The 19,169-nt window shown below is 43.9% G+C and overlaps 2 protein-coding genes across 3 annotated transcripts in view; both read right to left on the bottom strand.

Annotated features, from left to right (window-relative positions):
* Positions 1 to 380: 380 nt before the first annotated feature.
* On the bottom strand, positions 381 to 5,150 carry LOC131137272 (proliferation-associated protein 2G4-like). Its single transcript, XM_058085002.1, has 13 exons — positions 4,903 to 5,150; positions 3,367 to 3,495; positions 3,183 to 3,288; positions 3,043 to 3,112; positions 2,874 to 2,966; positions 2,718 to 2,781; positions 2,571 to 2,649; positions 2,058 to 2,136; positions 1,844 to 1,977; positions 1,316 to 1,410; positions 1,103 to 1,230; positions 872 to 925; positions 381 to 796 (listed from the first exon to the last, which is right to left on the bottom strand). The coding sequence occupies exons 1-13, from the start codon at positions 4,988 to 4,990 to the stop codon at positions 737 to 739; spliced, it is 1,179 nt and encodes a 392-aa protein (XP_057940985.1). The 5' UTR covers positions 4,991 to 5,150; the 3' UTR covers positions 381 to 736.
* Positions 5,151 to 5,648: 498 nt separating this feature from the next.
* LOC131137365 (receptor tyrosine-protein kinase erbB-3-like) overlaps positions 5,649 to 19,169 on the bottom strand; it is a 16,043-nt gene continuing 2,522 nt past the window's right edge. The window contains exons 2-28 of one of the 2 annotated variants that reach the window (XM_058085233.1): positions 18,300 to 18,454; positions 17,975 to 18,161; positions 16,498 to 16,623; positions 16,355 to 16,417; positions 16,123 to 16,241; positions 15,037 to 15,178; positions 14,849 to 14,962; positions 14,658 to 14,775; positions 14,447 to 14,520; positions 14,278 to 14,368; positions 12,534 to 12,736; positions 12,324 to 12,456; positions 12,143 to 12,236; positions 11,915 to 12,072; positions 11,764 to 11,820; positions 11,434 to 11,575; positions 10,368 to 10,487; positions 10,182 to 10,280; positions 9,929 to 10,114; positions 9,706 to 9,861; positions 9,560 to 9,635; positions 9,337 to 9,483; positions 9,172 to 9,269; positions 8,933 to 9,094; positions 8,783 to 8,854; positions 6,778 to 7,099; positions 5,649 to 6,704 (exon numbers count right to left, since the gene is read on the bottom strand). In XM_058085233.1, the coding sequence (XP_057941216.1) occupies positions 5,908 to 6,704; positions 6,778 to 7,099; positions 8,783 to 8,854; positions 8,933 to 9,094; positions 9,172 to 9,269; positions 9,337 to 9,483; positions 9,560 to 9,635; positions 9,706 to 9,861; positions 9,929 to 10,114; positions 10,182 to 10,280; positions 10,368 to 10,487; positions 11,434 to 11,575; positions 11,764 to 11,820; positions 11,915 to 12,072; positions 12,143 to 12,236; positions 12,324 to 12,456; positions 12,534 to 12,736; positions 14,278 to 14,368; positions 14,447 to 14,520; positions 14,658 to 14,775; positions 14,849 to 14,962; positions 15,037 to 15,178; positions 16,123 to 16,241; positions 16,355 to 16,417; positions 16,498 to 16,623; positions 17,975 to 18,161; positions 18,300 to 18,454 (4,211 nt within the window). In that variant the 3' untranslated portion in view covers positions 5,649 to 5,907. The remainder of the gene's footprint in view (positions 6,705 to 6,777; positions 7,100 to 8,782; positions 8,855 to 8,932; positions 9,095 to 9,171; positions 9,270 to 9,336; positions 9,484 to 9,559; positions 9,636 to 9,705; positions 9,862 to 9,928; positions 10,115 to 10,181; positions 10,281 to 10,367; positions 10,488 to 11,433; positions 11,576 to 11,763; positions 11,821 to 11,914; positions 12,073 to 12,142; positions 12,237 to 12,323; positions 12,457 to 12,533; positions 12,737 to 14,277; positions 14,369 to 14,446; positions 14,521 to 14,657; positions 14,776 to 14,848; positions 14,963 to 15,036; positions 15,179 to 16,122; positions 16,242 to 16,354; positions 16,418 to 16,497; positions 16,624 to 17,974; positions 18,162 to 18,299; positions 18,455 to 19,169) is intronic. The other variant, XM_058085234.1, reaches the window with a different exon arrangement.

Below are 19,169 nucleotides of genomic sequence, written 5' to 3'. Positions count from 1 at the left end.
ACACACAAATGTCAGGTGGCTTTTTTTTAATAATTCCAAAGAGAGTCTCCAACTGGTTTGTTTTATAAAATAATCCATGAGGATTTATGTAAACACAGAATATCAGGCCTAAATGCACAACCAATGCTAGGTTGTTTCATCCACTCATATCGTATTGTCAGCAGAGCATACAGTACGATACCTTGCAGTATTCATTGTAAGAGTATACAAACCGACAATCTGTATTCTGCTGACTCTGTGTCATAAAAAATAACTTGTGTGAAAATAGTTACACGAGGACTGAAGATGCTAAAAACATTACCACACAACTAGCTCAAGTCTCATTTGCCTTGGCATCAGGTCAGGGACGTCATCAATCTCACCAACACCGGGACCATTCATTATCCTTGGCAGCTTCATCAAACTCTTTATTTGACAATATTGCTTCAATGCATTTACTGTGGCAAAGTTGGATGAAGGTTCAAGGTCAAATGAGAATATTCCTTCTTTGCTCTATTAACACCCACACATAAATCCCTTGAGTTGTATCCACTGTTGCAGAGACAAAAGCTGCTTCAAGGACAATGACCACCATGTATGTTTTAGTTGACAGAATTTAGCAGCATCATCATCCCAGACTGACGTGTTAGATTTCGGAAGTGTTGGGAGCAGCTATGACCTCGTGCCTCATACAGCCGGGACACAAGTGTTTGACGTCTGGTCTTGGGGTGCGTCACAAATTGCTGGCTGGGGCAATTTATTCTGCAGCTTCAGTCTCCATCGCCTGTCCTGTTGCATTCTCCACAGTCTTTGAGGCCTTGATGAAAGGTGGAAATGTGTTTAGATCACAACAAGAAGCACCAATGAGCTACATCCAGAGACTCTAACGCACCTTCTTTTTCTTTTTCTTTTGCGTCTTACGGCTGGCTGAGCTTTGAAGCAATGCCTTAATTAGGAGGGAAGAAAAGGAAATGACTTTCATAACCTCATGAACACCGGGACACAGTACATCAACACTTAATGGCTTAGAAAACGCTGACTCAGCGCCGTATGGCCGCCCATTAGTCAGGCATCATCCTCACCGGCTAAGGATGTGCTGTCCCATTCATCACACGCGTCTTACCTTCAATTCCGGGTCTTCTACCTCGTGCTCAGACTTGTACAATTCAGGTTCATAGAGGCTGTTTGTAATTCGCAGCGGTCCGTTGGCCATGAGCAACACGGTGAACTTAAACTGGGCTACAAACTCGCCTGGACACAAAGGGGGGGTCAGCTCAGTTAGCGTGGAGAGAATGATTCAACAAGTGGGAGGAAAAAAAGCACGATGGTTGCTCACCGTCCTTCTCCTGCAGAACATTAAACGGCTGCAGCAAATCATGCTTGGCACACTCCACCACACCCAGCCGGGCTTTGCCCTCGTCCTCAAATGCTCTGACGCAACACACAAGTGCAGAGAAATCAGAGGGAGAAAATTGGCAAGATGGAATCTAATTCCAATTATAGCAGTACAGTACTGTGGAAACTGCAGAGTCAGCCCTTAGAAAACAAAACCGAGAAAAGTGTTTGGGAGACATATGTACTTTTCCTGATGGTGAGCATCTACATAATCTAGTGTGTTCTTTTTTTATTATTATTTTTTATGCCAGTCCCAGTGAGGAGAAATATGACGACGACCATAGAACCGGGAGTGGGAAAGTACATGACTGCTCTGTATTAGACTATAAGAAAATGCATTCATCTAACAAGCCAACCAACCTTTTGACAGTTTTGAGAGAAAATTGTACATTGACTCGTGCCATGCAACACATTGTGTTTTTTCTGTAGTAAAACGATACAAGATTTATGTAAAACTTTAAAAAGTTACCGCAGCGTGAACGCCATTGTATCAAAGCGTCGCTCCATCTCGCTGAAGAACATCCGAGAGGTCTTCATCTTTAATCCATACACCTTGTTGGGGTCTCGTTTGTAAACTGTGGTCCTGAGACCACCATCCTTTGCCTGATTTTCGGAATACAGCATATATTTAGACACCGGCATATCAAAGAAGGACTAATGGGGATTTAAAACGTTGGACTAACCTTGCCTTCTCCAGTGCTGATGAGCACATCCACCGCATACACTTCATGCACCTCAAACTCGGCCTTCTCATGGTCCTTCCTACAAGAGGACACAAAGTCATCCATGTACTCGTGGGTGGGGAGCAGAGGGACCAGAGTTTAATATTACTCAAGCTACTGATGACTATTTCTGTTGGGGGTACTAAACACAGTGGTATGGAATGGATGGGGTCTAGCGCAGAAGTACTGCTTCTAGACTAGCTGACCTTTGTTAATTGGTGGACAGACAATGGTTAATTATCTGTGTCAATAGTAATAGAATGGGAGGGACTTCATGGTTGCCCTGTGCTTGATGTCACTTTGTTCAACTTTGCTATGATGACACACTATTTACATTGCTGACACGGGTATCTCCATGCCGCCTGCAGACCCAGTGGAAATGTAAGCCAGATGAAAGTCGGGCCATGTGGCAAGCTGACATGTCAGCTGACTACTGTGTGATGACTGGTGGAAATATGGCTTCAGTGAACCCACTTTTGCTGGTCCGTTGGATTCTGGATAATAGTTTTCTCTCCATCTATGACATGCTGTTTGAGTTGATGGGACAGCAGGCCTGAAAACAAACACCAGATGAAATGGTAAGCACACACGTGATGCAGACACCCAAGCGGAGACACCCACCTTCGATTGGTGAGCACTTGAATGACTTGGCAATCTTGTTCCATGCCTCTGTGACCTGTGTGTTCTGAGGAGAAAAAAAAGACGCGTTAGATGAAGCGGAAGCTCCAAGACTGGAGTGGTGAATATACCACGGCGGTGGTGGGAGAATGTCATTACCTGGTTTCCCGGCTTGACGAGACGCAGAGCAGCCTCGGCGCACAGATGAGCTGCTGTGATGACGTCAGCCTTGCGGCCTGTCAGGGGCTTATCCTGCAGACACCAACGTTGAGCTCGCTGTTCATGCTGTACGTAACACGTCATTTCCGTCTATTCTTTCCTGTTTTACCTTAGTCACGCCAACAACAAAGCTGTGCGCCACGTTGGAAATGAAGCCGTCCACGTGCACACCCAGATCACTGAACACGCAGAAGAAAAAAGATAAACATCTGAAAGGATTGCCAACAGCAGTTTCAGCGGCTCACATACACTTTGACAAGGTCCCCGTCCTGGAGGAGGATGTTGGGATCGCTCTTGAGTGGGGAGTGATGGCACACGCAGTTATTAACAGACACGCAGGTCGGAAAGGCGACACCTGAAAGGGAGGAGGGAGAACATACATAGTAAGATGTGATGCCACGTGAATATACCAACACTCGTACAAGATGCATACCTTTCTTCATCTCTTTTTCCTTCTTGAAGATTTTCCCAGCTTCGGCCATGATAAAAGCGTCTCCCTTTTCACACAGGCTGAGCACAGACACGCCAGCAGTGGCCCCCGCAACCACCATCTTCAGGGCGTCTGGAGGATTGAAAAAATATACTCCATTTCACAAGAGAGCTGTATACGGCTCGTCACTGCCGGCGTTTAAAATAACATACAGACATAAGCACCGCCCATTTTCAGTTAAATTACGCCCACTTTCAGTTTGTACTCCGCCCACTCCAAGTACAGATATGATAGATGATAGATGCAGATAGTGGTGTACACGCTCATCCCTACTTTATAGGACTTACAGAAAATGCAATAATTATTTAAACTAACGTAGGCAGGTGCATGCAACAACTGTCAAATGATCTGACCACTTATGGCGCTTGCGAAGCATGTTCCAAAAATAGCACTGGTCACAAATTATCATTATTATTTTTGCGCTTTAAATTTTGAATCAGAATAGCTTAATGTAATTTTTTAAATAAATTTAAACAGACGGTTTTGGCGGGTACCACGAAATCCAAGGAAATATAGCCGAATAGGTGCAGGTTCTGGAAGAACCATAAAGCTCTGTGTGTTGGTTATTGTGTGTAGCTGCTCTATAGGAGTCCACAACTCAATACAAAGGGCCGAAAAAATGAGCATAATAGTTCCTCTTTAAATATTATCATATAGCAGACCAACACAGTGATAGATGAGAAGTGAAATGAAGTTTATCGAATTTACAGAAAGTGTGCAATAATTACTTCAACAAAAGTAGGCAGGTTTTTTTGTTTTATTTTATATTAGACTTTTTTTTTCTTCAGTTTCTTGTTCATCTGAATACATGGTACAACTATAAGTACAGTTGTTTGGACAAATAGAACGATGACAACGAAAATAGCGAAGCAACGAAAATATATTATGGTTATTCATGTAAGAATTAATGAAAATAAACATGGAAGTTACTAGATACCATCTCTTAAATTAAACTATTTATGTTATCATCATTATATCTGTCCAAACAAATGTACCTTTAGTTGTATCAGGTGTTAAAGTGAAGAAACAAGGGTGGTAATAATATATAATACAATATATACATCATCATTGGTGCAATGTGATCTAGTTTGCCATTACATTTCAGCTATTTACCAAATAAAATAGCTTAAAATAACAAGATTCGACACTGTTAGCTATTCCAACGGCCTTGCTTCTAATCTCCACACCTTTATCTCCACATTTGACATGCCAATATCTGTTAGCACTTTGAGCTAACTCGGTCACTTAGCTGTCCAGCTAGCCAATGCTAACGAAGCGGCAACGTGACGATAAACCAATCGTCACACATTACGAAATCGTCTCCTGAAATATGTCGCCCCGTCCAGACAGGGATGACTTAGACGAAAAAAGACTTTGCCGCAAACGACCACGGTTGGCCACGCCGTGGCACATGGCACGGCAGCTGCTGGGCTAGCTAACATGACAAGGATGGTGACATTTAACTCTACAACTACTTACGGTTGGCAATCTCTGCACCCATTTTATACTTGGTAACCACCAAATCGTCGGCGACGGTCTGCTCCTCGGTTTCCTCATCACCAGACATGTTGGCAGTACGTCCGAGAAGGCAGAGTAACTTTTAGAAATTCTACCCTGCGAGGTTCAGGATGCACCACGCCGCTCGCTCTCGCCGCCCGCCAGTCTTCTGCAACTCGCCTACAGCCGCTAGACCCCGCCCTCTAACAAAGATGCTGTACAGTCAAGCCAAGATAGTTCACGTCCTCGTTATCGTTGCTACAAACTGAGACATGCTACAAGTTAAATGTATTTAACAATGTGTCGTGCCAAAGTCCTTTAATTTTACAGTATTAGAGAACAACCAATTTGTACAGGCAAGTTTTTAACAAAGACATGACGAAAATATATTTTCATTAAATATGTAAAATACTTCCAAAGCAGAATGTTTTCACCTGCGTGTTTGATAGCACAGATAGTGTTCTTGACGGGTATGCAGCAGGGGGACCTGCTGGATCTCCATTCATTTCATCCAGGGTGTCCAAATTGCGGCTCTGGGGCCTTTTGCGACCATAAACTAAATTTTGGTCACCAGGAAATATTCCATACATACAATTAAACATGAAACACGATGAAGGAGGATTAGGGCTGCACTGAAAATATTGACTATTTTATATTTGTATTTGAATTGTAGTGAATAATAAATTAGAAATAAGTCAATGTGTACTTGTTTTATTTAAACACACGGCAGGACAATATAAAACAATTGCCAAAACAAAGATTACATACTTCCAAAATAATGGCAGTTATTCATGCAATAAGGAAATGTACAAAATGCAGCTATACATAGTCCCATTGAATGCACCATGACACCAGATTGACACCATGAGACGCTACTTTCATCCCAGTTCTTGATGCTTAACGATAAATGTTGAACAATACAACAAAGCAAAGAGAGACGTGTTTATAGTCGCAGCCATTGGCGCGTGCACGTCCCAGGCCACATGATTAGGTACGCACGGCATCTGGCTTGAGGAACAGTCTGCTGTGCCAGTAGTCAGGGTTGTCGAAAGATGAGCTGGCGCCGGTCTCGCCCATTCCTGCGCACACCTTGATGTATCCCCCGATCCCTGCACACCTGCTGCCCCCCACCTCACCCTTCGCTTGAAGGTTCTGGTAGTCTGCCTGCTCCCACCCATCGGGTGTGCCTTCAAATGTAACCATCTCCTCACAGTCCTTCTCTCCGTCATCTGTGACCACGCCTGGAATGTGTAGACTTTGGTTCCCTTGAAGTAGTTCTTGTTTATTTGTGCCTTCATCGCCTAATTGGCTCTCCTCTTCTTCAGCTGTTTGTTTTGGCTCCGCTGCAGATGTTTCGTGTCTCTCCAGCGGCAGCTCCTCCTCTTCTGTGGAGTCAGAGCGTCTGATGTCCATGTATTCATATTTGACTTTGAGCTGTGCTACCGGTGCGCAGTCCTCCATAGCTTTGATTTGCTGGTCAATACTGAGATGATGTTCCTCAGCTGAGTGTTTCTTGCCACCATAGTCCTCATTTACCTGCTGATTGTCTACAACCGGAATCGCTGTCAGGGTGTCCTCAGCGGCCATCATGTCCTCTGCAGGTAACAGAGTATTGACACTTGGAGAAGGCATCGGTGAGGTTCCGTCATTCTGTGAGGAGACGTCTGTAGTGGAGCGAGTGTGGCTCATGACCTCATAGTCCATGGGCGTATTTTTCACCAAGAGTGGCAGATGATTCTTTGTTAACCTCGAGGTTCTCTGCCCAGAATGGTTGACTTTGGAGGCTGTGAGCCATGACACAAGAAAATGGAGTATGAGAAACAAATAATGCTCTTTTCTTTTCTTTGGATATTTTACCTCTCTGAGAAGTGCTGAGTGACCCAGGAAGTACGTAACCGTAGTGGTCCAGCTCCTCCTCCTCCTCCGCCTCCTCCTCTTCTTCCTCCCCATCTCCCATCCACACCTTGTACGAGGGTGGACTTGATGCTGTTGAAAGCTTCCTGTGCCGACTGACGGATACACGGGAATGAGCTCTTTCGGAGCCAAGACGAATCCTGTGAGGAGCGCCTGCAGTCCTAAAGCCTTCGTCATGCGGCTCTGGGTCCCTACCACTCCCCCTGACCTCTGACCTTTCTGGTAATGTTCTCACAGAGCTCCGACGGGACTTCTGCAACCACAACTGAAACAACAAAGCAGATTAGGATTAATCGCAGCTTACCTATGAACATATTCTCATATGAATGTTTGGAAATCGTAAATATATGCAAGCACGATAATGTAGTGACTCTTAACTGGTCTGTCGTGGATTTGTTTTTAGTGGGTCATGTGTCTTAATTTTGGGTGGAAAAACCTACATGGCCCTGTGTGAAAAAGGGATTGAACGTGGTTATTTAAGGAACTTGTCTGGTAGATTGGAGCATCCCTAATAAAAATATGTTTTGTGTTGACATCTCTGGTTTCTGGAACGGATTAATTTGATTTACATTATTAAAATAAAAATAAAAATTTGTTTGGTTAACATCCGTTTCAGTTAGAGTCATACCTTATGGAACGAATTAATGACGCTAACCAAGGTTGTATTGTATTGTTTCTAAGTTAAGACTTGGAAAATCTTTAAAGAGGACCGATTATGCTCATTTATGTTTATTTGGCCCTTTGTATTGAGTTGTGGACTCCTATAGAGCAGCGCCACACAATAACCTGCACACATAGCTTTCTAGATATTCTAGAATCTGCACCTATTCCAGCTGTATTTCCTTAGCTTTCCAAAACGGTCAGTTTTAATTTATTCCACCCACTCCTAAGCGCTACTGAGAACTTCTGGACTACTGCCGAAACCCACTTTGTAATTTTGTCAATATAGGAGTTGATAGTAAAGGAATAAAGCTACTTGAAAAGTGGTTGGTTCATGAGCTACTGACTGGAAACTACTGACTTATCATGACTTATCATCTAAATCAGGGGTGCTCATTAAGTCGATCGCGAGCTACCGGTCGATCGCGGAGGTGGTACTGGTCGATCGCTGGTCGATCGCGGCGTGACATTAAAAAAATATCATCCCAGCATCAATGCCGTCACTTGATTGATATACAGGGCAGCCATTCAGATGACAACTGAATGTTGCCCTTCGGGCGACCAATCAAATCAAACAACGTCTCTAAGTGCAGCAGAACTTACGATGTCAGCCTATCATCCATCCCCGTTACTTGATTGACATACAGGACAACCAGTCAGATGACAACTGAATTTTGACCTTTAGGTCACCGCTCATGCGTAAACAACGATGCAAAGTGCTAAGCTAGTCGGCGAATTGCGAGATTTTAAGCCCTCGCTAAAGTTTATGGTCACTAAAATGAGTGAAGGAGCTGGACCAAGTAAAAAGGCAAAAACTGGACCAAGTAAAAAGAAAGGCAAAAAACATATCACTTCCATACGGATATGGAATATTATACGGATATTATGATACGGATATTATCCATGACTGATAAACATTTGGAAGTGTGCTTGAGGCTGGCTATCAGCAGCTACTGTCCGGACTATGCATCCCTGGCTGGTTCAATTCAGTGCAAGTCATCAAAGTAAACTCAGGTAATTACAAAAAATGTTAATAGTTAATTATGTGTGTTTTGCAATATTGGCTCATTTGGTTATGTAAGGTACATCAACATACATTGTACGTACAAATAATCCTCAATACATTTGAAAATAAATAGATGTTTTGCATTTTTGTAGTGGGTAGATCATTTTGACTCGGTCATTTTAAAAGTAGCTCGCATGCTGAAAAAGTGTGAGCACCCCTGGTCTAAATGTTATTGAAAGCATGCAGTGTGCGTCTCTGTGTGTACGTGCGGGTGCATCACACCTGGCGAATACTTTCCACAGGACTTGGAGTCATCGGTAGGTATCCAACAGGGCCGGCTTGAGATGCACCGCTCTACAAATCAGAGGGCAGCAGTGATTCATTGCCTCTGTTAGTGACAACCGTAGGCCAAATGAAAATGGATTCAGTTACCCTGGGGCAGTTGATCCTGGAGCGAGAGAGGCTCCATGATGGAGAGTGTTGCAGAGGAGGTGTGTCTAAACCTTCCTCCAATCCTTCCGCGGCGTCATCGACCAAATCTGGGTCAAGCAGTCCTTGCTCGGAATCTCTGCGATGGACGTCTTGTCCTTCCATCTGCAAAATTGGCTGACAATTAGGTAAAACTGCGAGATGTTCTAGCTAGTTTTTCAGTCAAGTGACGAGTACGTTACCTTGATGACAAGGTACCTCGGTGGATCTCTTGCCATGCGCGTGAAGTCATTTGCCAGCTCTTTGAAGGTGGGCCTGATGTTTTCATCAATCATCCAACCTTAAAACGAAACAGCTCTGTTTAACCTCCAAGATGCGACGTTCACGTCCACCGTGGTGCCACTCACATTTGACCATGACCATGTAGACGTCTATGGTGCAGATGTTAGGTTGGGACAGACGTTCGCCTTTCTCCAGCAGCCCCGGCACGTCCTGCGGTGGCACGGAACCGTAAGGCTCCGCACCGAACGACATCATCTCCCACACTGTCACTCCTCGGAGAAGAAGCAGGTGACGTTCATACATAAAAATGGAGAATCGACTGGTTTCCACAAACGGGAAGCATCCTACCATAACTCCAGACATCACTTTGATGTGTGTATCTCCCAAACAAGATGCTCTCCAGCGCCATCCATCTGATAGGAGTCTGCATTAGTTCACATGAATTAGCTCAGCTTGACGTAGCGCCTGATAACAAAATATGCGACAAAGTCAACCTTCTTGTCGGTGGAGACAAATTTCTTGTCGTCAGGATAAAGGAGAGCAGCTACTCCGTAGTCAGATATCTGAACTTGGTAGGTGTTCTTCAGCAGGATGTTCTTTGCCGCCAGGTTCCTGTGCACCACGCAGTGTTCCTCCAGGTAGTACATACCCTGAGAAGCAAATATGTCACCACTGTCCACTCGGTCCCAAAAAAAACGTCACTCCACATCCACCTACTTTGGCAATCTGCACACACCAGTTGAGGAGGCGTTGGGGGCCCAGGCTGTTCCCGTGCTGCTTGATGTGCTCCAATAAGGAGCCAAGTGAACTCAGCTGAGTCACCAGCTGCAGACTGGACCCGGGACATATTCCCAGAATCCTAACAATGTAGGGGTGGTCCAGGCTGCCCATTAAGAGCATGTGCTGTGTGGAGATGAAACAATGAAGTCCCGGTTCTCTTGGCTTTTGTTCAAGATAGTCAGGTTCTCACATTAGTTAACTCAGTGAAGGTCTGACGACCTGAGTTGTCCTGAATGGTCTTGATGGCCACGGGGATCTTTACTGTCTCTCCTTCTGGAGTCCAGAACCCCTTCAGAACAGAAACATACAACTGAAACAACATGTTCAATTCCATGTTCCTCACCTGTTACTCAAACCTCAAGAAGTTCATGTATACCCTGTGTACGGTGCCAAAAACACCCGATCCGAGGACTTTGAGCTTTTTTAGCTCTGATGGCTTCAGGATGTGGGCATGAACCTGGGTTCCTTTCTCCCCGGGACCCAGTGGCTCAAAACACTGCCAAAACAGAAGAACAATGCCCTCATGAACGTCCATTTCTTGGTGTATCTATCTATCTATCCATCCATCCATCCATCCATCAATCTGTCCATCCAACCATCCATCCATCCATCAATCTGTCCATCCATCCATCCATGCATCCATCATCCATCCATCCATCCATCCATCCAACCATCCATCCATCCATCAATCTGTCCATCCATCCATCCATGCATCCATCATCCATCCATATATCTGTCCATCCGTCCATATATCCATCCATCCATCCATCTTGCTATCTATCCATCTGTCCATCATCCATCCATCTATCCATGCATCCATCCAACCATCCATCCATCAATCTGTCCATCCATCCATCCATCCATCCTTCCATCCATATATCTGTCCATCCGTCCATATATCCGTCCATCCATCTTGCTATCTATCCATCCGTCCATCCATCCATCCAACCATCCATCCATCCATCCATCCATCCATCCATCAATCTGTCCATCCATCCATCCATGCATCCATCATCCATCCATATATCTGTCCATCTGTCCATATATCTGTCCATCCATCCATTTTGCTATCTATCCATCCGTCCATCGTCCATCCATCTATCCATCTATCCATCTATCCATGCATCCATCATCCATCCAACCATCCATCCATCAATCTGTCCATCCATGCATCCATCATCCATCCATCCATCTATCTGTCCATCCATCCATCCATGCATCCATCATCCATCCATCCATCCATCCATCCATCCATCCATCCATACTATATCTGTCCATCTGTCCAGATATCCATCCATCCATCTTGCTATCTATCCATCCGTCCATCCATCTATCCGCCCATCCATCCATCTATCTATCTATCATCCGTCCATCCATCCGTCCATCCATCTGTCCATCTATCTACTATGTACATCTATTGGCACTTCCTGGGACCAACTCACCTCTCCACTCTCTAGGTACCTCCTCATGGCTCTCTTGCGGCGTATGGCCAGGCCTCGGTGGTAGAGCACACCCAGGAAAAACAACACCAGGCAGAAGATCAAGCCAGCCGGAACACCTAAAGCGATGCCTGTGGTGTGGCCGCTTTGGAGAAAAGGAGATGATAAAATGTCAGAAATGTCAGAGAAATGGAGTCAAGTGAGATGAATGATGTCATGACTTTGGGTCCTGTGGCAGCATCAAGGAGATCAGATACTTGGCATGGTCCACCAATCATGTGATGTCAGGACTGATGTAGCTTCAGACATTCACCAACAGGGGGAGCCACTGACCTGCTGGCCGCCAGTCTGACGGTCTCAAGACAATCACTGAGTTCTGGACCCCAGCATCTGTTCCATGAAGATATGTTTCCATAACGCATATACGTATGTACTAAGGAAGGATACTTTGGTTATAAAACATATGAAATCATCTGGATCTCACCCTTGGGTGCAATTATGGTGACATGGTTCACAGTGACCTTCCTTGTTGGGATATTTGAAGATGAGTCCTCTCCGTCCGTCATTCACCCCAGCCGGGCAAGAGGACATGCAGTATGGACCATCACGGAGGTTGGCACACGCCACACATTCATACGTACCCTACGAGAACAAGAGAGGTGTTTGTGGACATGTTCCTTCAGGCTTCGTCTCTTCCAGGCTAAGTTCTTACCGGTCCAGTACAGCTGGACTTTCCATGCTGAGCTTTACACTCCGGATGGCAGGCAACACACTCTCGGTCAGGACTGGCGAATTCCCTCGGAGATCTTCAAAAGCAAAAGTCAAATATACGTAGACATGATGGATGGGATAGAATAACTGACAAACATCACGTATCCACCACAGGAACCCACCCGGTATAAAAACGACAGCTGTCCACACAAGTGCCGTTTCGGCTGTAGTTCTTGCAGGAGAGACACTCGTCGGGACCGGGGCCCCAGCAACCGGAGTCGGAACACAGCGGGTCACACACGTGGCCCTGCGCCACTGCGGCGTAGCAAAGGATGTGTTTGCAGCAACGCACAAGCAACGACACCAAAAGGTGGAAAAGCGAGGAACTCTACCGCATTCCACCAGCGGCCTGTTGGTGTTGATGCTGTTCACTTGGACTCTGTGGCCCCTCAGCAACCTGGCCCAGTTGACAGTGTGGAGGTAGCACAACCTGGCGTTCTGGCTGATGTACACGCTGCCGTCGCTGATCTCTCGCAGCGAGCGCAGACCCAGAGAGGTGAGCGTGGGGATGTGCATCACCATCAGGGAGAAGCGCCTTTGATGGACACATTGGACACGTTCATCATCATCATCATCATCATCATAATAATAATAATAATAATAATAATAATAATAATAATAATAATAATAATAATAATAATAATAATAATAAGAAGAAGAAGAAGAAGAAGAAGAAGAAGAAGAAGAAGAAGAAGAATAAGAATAAGAATAAGAATAAGAATAAGAATAAGAATAAGAATAAGAATAAGAATAAGAAGAATAAGAATAAGAATAAGAATAAGAATAAGAATAAGAATAAGAATAAGAAGAAGAAGAAGAAGAAGAAGAAGAAGAAGAAGAAGAAGAAGAAGAAGAAGAAGAAGAAGAAGAAGAAGAAGAAGAATAAGAATAAGAATAAGAATAAGAATAAGAAGAACAAGAACAAGAACAAGAACAAGAACAAGAACAAGAACAAGAACAAGAACAAGAAGAAGAAGAAGAAGAAGAAGAAGAATAAGAATAAGAATAAGAATAAGAATAAGAATAAGAATAAGAATAAGAATAAGAATAAGAATAAGAATAAGAATAAGAATAAGAATAAGAATAAGAATAAGAAGAACAAGAACAAGAACAAGAACAAGAACAAGAAGAATAAGAATAAGAATAAGAATAAGAATAAGAATAAGAATAAGAATAAGAATAAGAATAAGAATAAGAATAAGAATAAGAATAAGAAGAAGAATAAGAAGAAGAATAAGAAGAAGAATAAGAAGAAGAAGAAGAAGCAGAAGAAGAAGAAGAAGAAGAAGAAGAAGAAGAAGAAGAAGAAGAAGAAGAAGAAGAAGAATCCTTCCTGAATGTTCCCAAATAGGCTTTTTACTCACAAACATTTAGAATTTAAAAACAGTATCATAAATAAATGAATCTTATTTTGAGCTGACACAAATATACAAAAACATGTTAGTGTGAGAGGTCTCACTCGCTCACATTTTGGATCTGCTGAACGTTTCTTGGCGAGTTTAAGAGCTAATATGCTAATAATAAAGAAAAATAGTCATATAAAAATATGCTTGCTGACTGTATTGTTTTGAATAATGGCCCATAATTCAAAAATTGATATCCTATTACATTAAATGTGACATAATTATCATTGTAGTTGCACATTTAATTTTTTACCACAAAGCAATTTCCCCTACTAGATAAAACCTATTTCTATCTGCAATTAAATGCGATTAATTGTGTTAACTATGCACAAAACCCAATTAATCAGGATCAAATATTTTTATTTTTAATTAAAAAAACATATTTTAGACAGCCCTAGTAAATATATTTCTATCTGCAACTAACCAAAAACCCCAAACTGGTCCAAAAAAACCCCAGTATCTGTTAGTATTTACTATATTTAAGTCTTACTATATTCTTGAGGATAAAACAGCTCCCTGGTTACTTTTATTGGCCAATATTTTCAGTATTATTATAAACAGAATGCAATTAAAGTAGTGCTAGCTGACGACTAATCACATGATGTGACACTTTAAAAAAGAACACCCAGAAAGCCACGGAGGGATAAAAGCACATCGTGTAAACAAGACTTACTTATAAAGTGACCTCCCCTGGATGGTCGTGAGACTGGAAAAAACCGACAAATCACTGAGCTCCCTGGGCCAGGACTGGATGTTTAGAATATCTGACAATTAAACACGGCGGACTGTTAATTAACATCATTTATATTCAGGATATTCAGTGTAAGAAGAAGATGTAGTACCTGTTATTTCTCTGACAGTGCGGAAAATTTCCAGTTTTTTGGCATCCAGAGGTGGGATTTTCTTAAAGTCATCCCTGATGAGACCAGACAGAAACACTAAGTGAACATGTGCTGATGTGCTATGACTGTAGCTACAACATCACCACTGGAAGAGACATTGGAATGAATGAACAAATGACAGAATTAACAAAATGATGGCCTAGAAACGTACCCAAGAATCCCCGTGACCAGAAAGTGGAGACTCCCTTGGATTTTGGTGCAGTTGATGAAACTGTCGATGTTGCTGGAGTCCACGGTCTGCCTGTGTTCTGCACCCGTGCCTTCACATACTGTCAGGATGAATACAAATACATGATCATTGAAGATGAGTGACACGCAATAAGATATTTATTTGGGTCAAACCTTTTGGGCAGAGTCCACTGCAAGGCTCACAGCGCCTCTGTCCCTCTTTTTCCACCTCCATCTTGTCTGGAGGACAGACGCTCACACAGGAGCTACCGTCCACCACGAAATGAGCTATCAATGAAAGAATAAAGGTGGAAAAAATAATCCAAATAATTCAAAAGTGTTTCCCGTGATGCAACACTCACTGGGGCATTGGGAGACACAAATGGATCCATATTGATATTTGGCGTTTGGGTTGGTCTCCATCTGAAAGGTCTGCTTGTTGTAGATGAGAGCTTGTGGACATTGAGGAACGCAGGCTCCCGAGTCATTGAAATGGCGACATGCCTACGTACAAAAACATAATACATATCACAAAATATGCAATATGGGATTCATTAATTTTGGTCGCCAGCCAATCACAGGGCACATTTAGACAAACAACCATTCACACTCACATTCATATCTATGGACAATTTGGAGTCGCCAATTAGCCTAGCATGTTTTTGGAATGTGGGATAGTACGCACAGGTGGAACATGCTAACTCCACATAAAGATGCCAAATGGAGAATCGAACCTGACTGTGTGGCCAACATGCTAACCACTCATCCACTTTACTGCTTTTTCCGGTGTTTGCACATTTGGAAGTGAACCCTGAAAAAAGTTTGTGATGGCTCAAAAGGACCGGTTTCAATGGGCGTTGCAAAACTGTTCCTTTGTGATGTCACAGAGGAGCAGACTTCCTTATATGGGCGTGACTGTAGGTGCTGATAGAATCTCTACCCCTCTCCCAGACTCTGATTCTGCGTTTACGTTGCAGTGACTCGTAAAAAATGCTTCCTTGGATGTAAGAGAAAGCCACATTTGATAACAATTCCACTTTCCCACAGGACTGTTTAGTGACCATGGGCCACCGTGCAGCTGGACTAGCCCACAAACCTGCCGACGCCCGACGCCTTTCCAACGTTACTTGGTCCAGTGGTCAGAGAGCAGGCAGGAAGTACCAGTTTATCCGTGTCCTAACTGTCTTTATTTGGTGTAAGTCATGGAACAAATGCTGTGTAGCATTATAGCGTGTGCATACATAGAGGGGTTGCTAATAGCTGTTTCCCACCACCACTAGTGACTCTACCTGAGTATTTTTAAACACTAGTACTGCCGCAAAAAAAAAACATGTAATGACCCCACTAGACGATGCTGTAAAAAAACACCTCCCCGCCCCACACTTTGAAAACACATTTGTATCATATTGACTCATCCCCATCCCACGGGGACAGACAACAACTCTTACAAAACAATCCACATCCACGGGGCCCGTGCATCCTGCTGCACACTCGATGTGACAGCAGTCCCTGGGGCTGGCCCCGAAACATCGACCGTTGCACTGCGGCGCACACACCGTCTTCGTCACTGGAACACAACACATGACAAGAGCGTAGCGTCGGTCAAGGAGTCCTTGTGTGTGCATCGTGGTGAGTTCAGGGAACATCCGTAAACACTAAAAAGGTTAAAAACAGACTCACAGATTTGACACTGCTTCTTGTTCGGCCCCCAGCAGGAAGCCCCGCAAGATTTGTGACACGAGCCTGAGACACGAGTAGGACAACAGCGTTTGTCAGGGCATGCCCATAAAAAGGAATCATTTGTGAGAAAGAGCCGTTCAAACCTCGCTCTCCATTGTAGCGGATGTCAATAGGAGCGTTGCTGTCCCTCATGATGTCTTGCCAGTAGATCCACGGACCATAATTGAGGTATTTATTATTAATAATCTGTACTCCGCCCTCCAAGATCTCTGCAAAAAAGTAGACTCTGGTTTCCTCCCACATTCCAAAAACATGCTAGGTTAATTAGCCACTCCAAATTGTCCATAGGTATGAATGTGAGTGTGAATGGTTGTTTGTCTATATGTGCCCTGTGATTGGCTGGCCACCAGTCCAGGGTGTACCCCGCCTCTTGCCCATAGACAGCTGGGATAGGCTCCAGCATCCCCCGCGACCCTCGTGAGGAGAAAGCGGTAGAAAATGAATGAATGAATGAATTATTATTAGGTTAGCGCGGAGACCTCACAGCGAGGTGACCAGGGTTCAATTCCACCCTCGGCCATCTCTGTGTGGAGTTTGCATGTTCTGCCCGTGCATGCGTGGGTTTTCTCCGGGTACTCCGGTTTCCTCCCACATTCCAAAAAACATGCTAGGTTAATTAGCCACTCCAAATTGTCCATAGGTATGAATGTGAGTGTGAATGGTTGTTTGTCTATATGTGCCCTGTGATTAGCTGGCGACCAGTCCAGGGTGTACCCCGCCTCTCGCCCGAAGACAGCTGGGATAGGCTCCAGCACCCCCGCGACCCTCATGAGGAAAAAGCGGTAGAAAATGAATGAATGAATTATTATTAGGTTAGCGCGGAGACCTCACAGCGAGGTGACCAGGGTTCAATTCCACCCTCGGCCATCTCTGTGTGGAGTTTGCATGTTCTCCCTCTGTTTTTCTCCGGGTACTCCGGTTTCCTCCCACATTCCAAAAACATGCTAGGTTAATTAGCCACTCCAAATTGTCCATAGGTATGAATGTGAGTGTGAATGGTTGTTTGTCTATATGTGCCCTGGGATTGGCTGGCCACCAGTTCAGGGTGTACCCCGCCTTACGCCCGAAGACAGCTGGGATAGGCTCCAGCATCCCCCGCGACCCTCGTGAGGAAAAGCGGTAGAAAATGAATGAATGAATGAATTATTTTATTATTATTATTTTTATTATTATGTGTTTGTGTCCCTTTTTTCAGAAGCATTTTGTATATATACACATAGACAAACAATCATTTTGGAGCCCAGTGAGGTAGTGAGGTAGGTAAGTGGTAGAAAATGAATGAATGAATGAATTTTGTAAACAACAGACCACATCAAATAACGAAATCGATAAAACAGCTACTTCCACCATCAAAAGGTTGGCTCAAGCCGTGATGCCAGGTTGTATGTTGACTTTAAATGAAATACTTTGGAAAGAACAGGCGGGCCGTATTCAAACACTTGGCGGGCCGGATGTGGCCCCCGGGCCGTAGTTTGCCCACCCCTGTTCTATACTATACTTGATATACTATATTCATTCTCCCCATGTCTTTGGTACAATATGCTAATTTCCCATTTTTACCTGTCAAATTTGCGAGCCCCAGCTGCCGTAAACCGTTGGATCCATCCTTTGGATAGTTGAAGAAGATGGAGAGGGCGAAGCGTCTTTCGTAAAGGCTGCTTCCTCGGATGACCCGCAGTTGCTCTAAGGGAATTTCCTGGAAATGATTCATGGCGATGAGAACGTAGCCAGTCACCTCCCGGATGGTCTACAAAGACGAGAAGAGCTGGCTCATGAAACACGAAACAACAGTTGACGGGTTCTGACGACAAGAGAGTATCTTTGGTCAGAGTGAGAGGTCTGTCTCTTAGAGTCTGCATCAAGAAAGCTGTACTGGTTCCCTTACCTTGAGGAAAGAGAAATCCCAGTCACTCTCAATCTGTGTGATTTCCAGGTTTCCCATGATGATCTCACAGCCGGCGTAGCGGTCCTTGATCAGGTTGTACTGGTTTTCCTGGGAACCCGTGGAGCTCAGACCGTTCTGGGTACCAGGACACACGACTGAGATACACAAACACACAAAAGGAAGCGTCATCATGACAAGCATCATAAATGGCCTTCATATAGTTCATGAATGAGGTTGTTTTTGCAGGCGTTGTATCATCAATGCAGTAATAGAAGTATAACTTTCCTTTTGAAGTATAGGCTGCATGTACTTCAAATACACACCAAAAGCAAACCACCATGAAGTGACTAAGTTCCATGGCTTCTGTGGCTGTTGGCTGAACAACATGAAGAAGAGTAAAAGCGTCCATGGTGACCCCGAACCACAGAGGAGTCCACCCAAGCCTTTCGGGGACAAGGGAGAAACCACTGTGGGTTTGGGTGATACAAAGTTCTTATTGTGATGAAGTCCTAAATGTGGATAGTGTCTGGGGCCGTGACAGGACTTATCTGTGTGTGCATCACTGGTCCGTGTGTTGGGATGAGGGGTTGGGGGCTGAGATCATCCCCAAAACAATGCTTCATGTGTGGAGTAAATATCATCAACGGGAAGAGAAGGCGTACATAAAATCATCGTTTAAGAAGAACATATGGAATTCTGCCATATTACTATTAAAAAGTCCAAGTATATGAATACAAAATACTGACAGCAACAGGAAGTGAATGTTTGTCCCAATACAAACATAAAATCATCGTTTAAGAAGAACATATGGAATTCTGCCATATTACTATTAAAAAGTCCAAGTATATGAATACAAAATACTGACATCAA

This window comes from Doryrhamphus excisus, chromosome 10, assembly GCF_030265055.1.
Source record: "Doryrhamphus excisus isolate RoL2022-K1 chromosome 10, RoL_Dexc_1.0, whole genome shotgun sequence".
Classification (NCBI taxonomy): domain Eukaryota; kingdom Metazoa; phylum Chordata; class Actinopteri; order Syngnathiformes; family Syngnathidae; genus Doryrhamphus; species Doryrhamphus excisus.
Note: the sequence above shows the minus strand (reverse complement) of the source record. Positions and strands in the feature narration are given on the sequence as shown.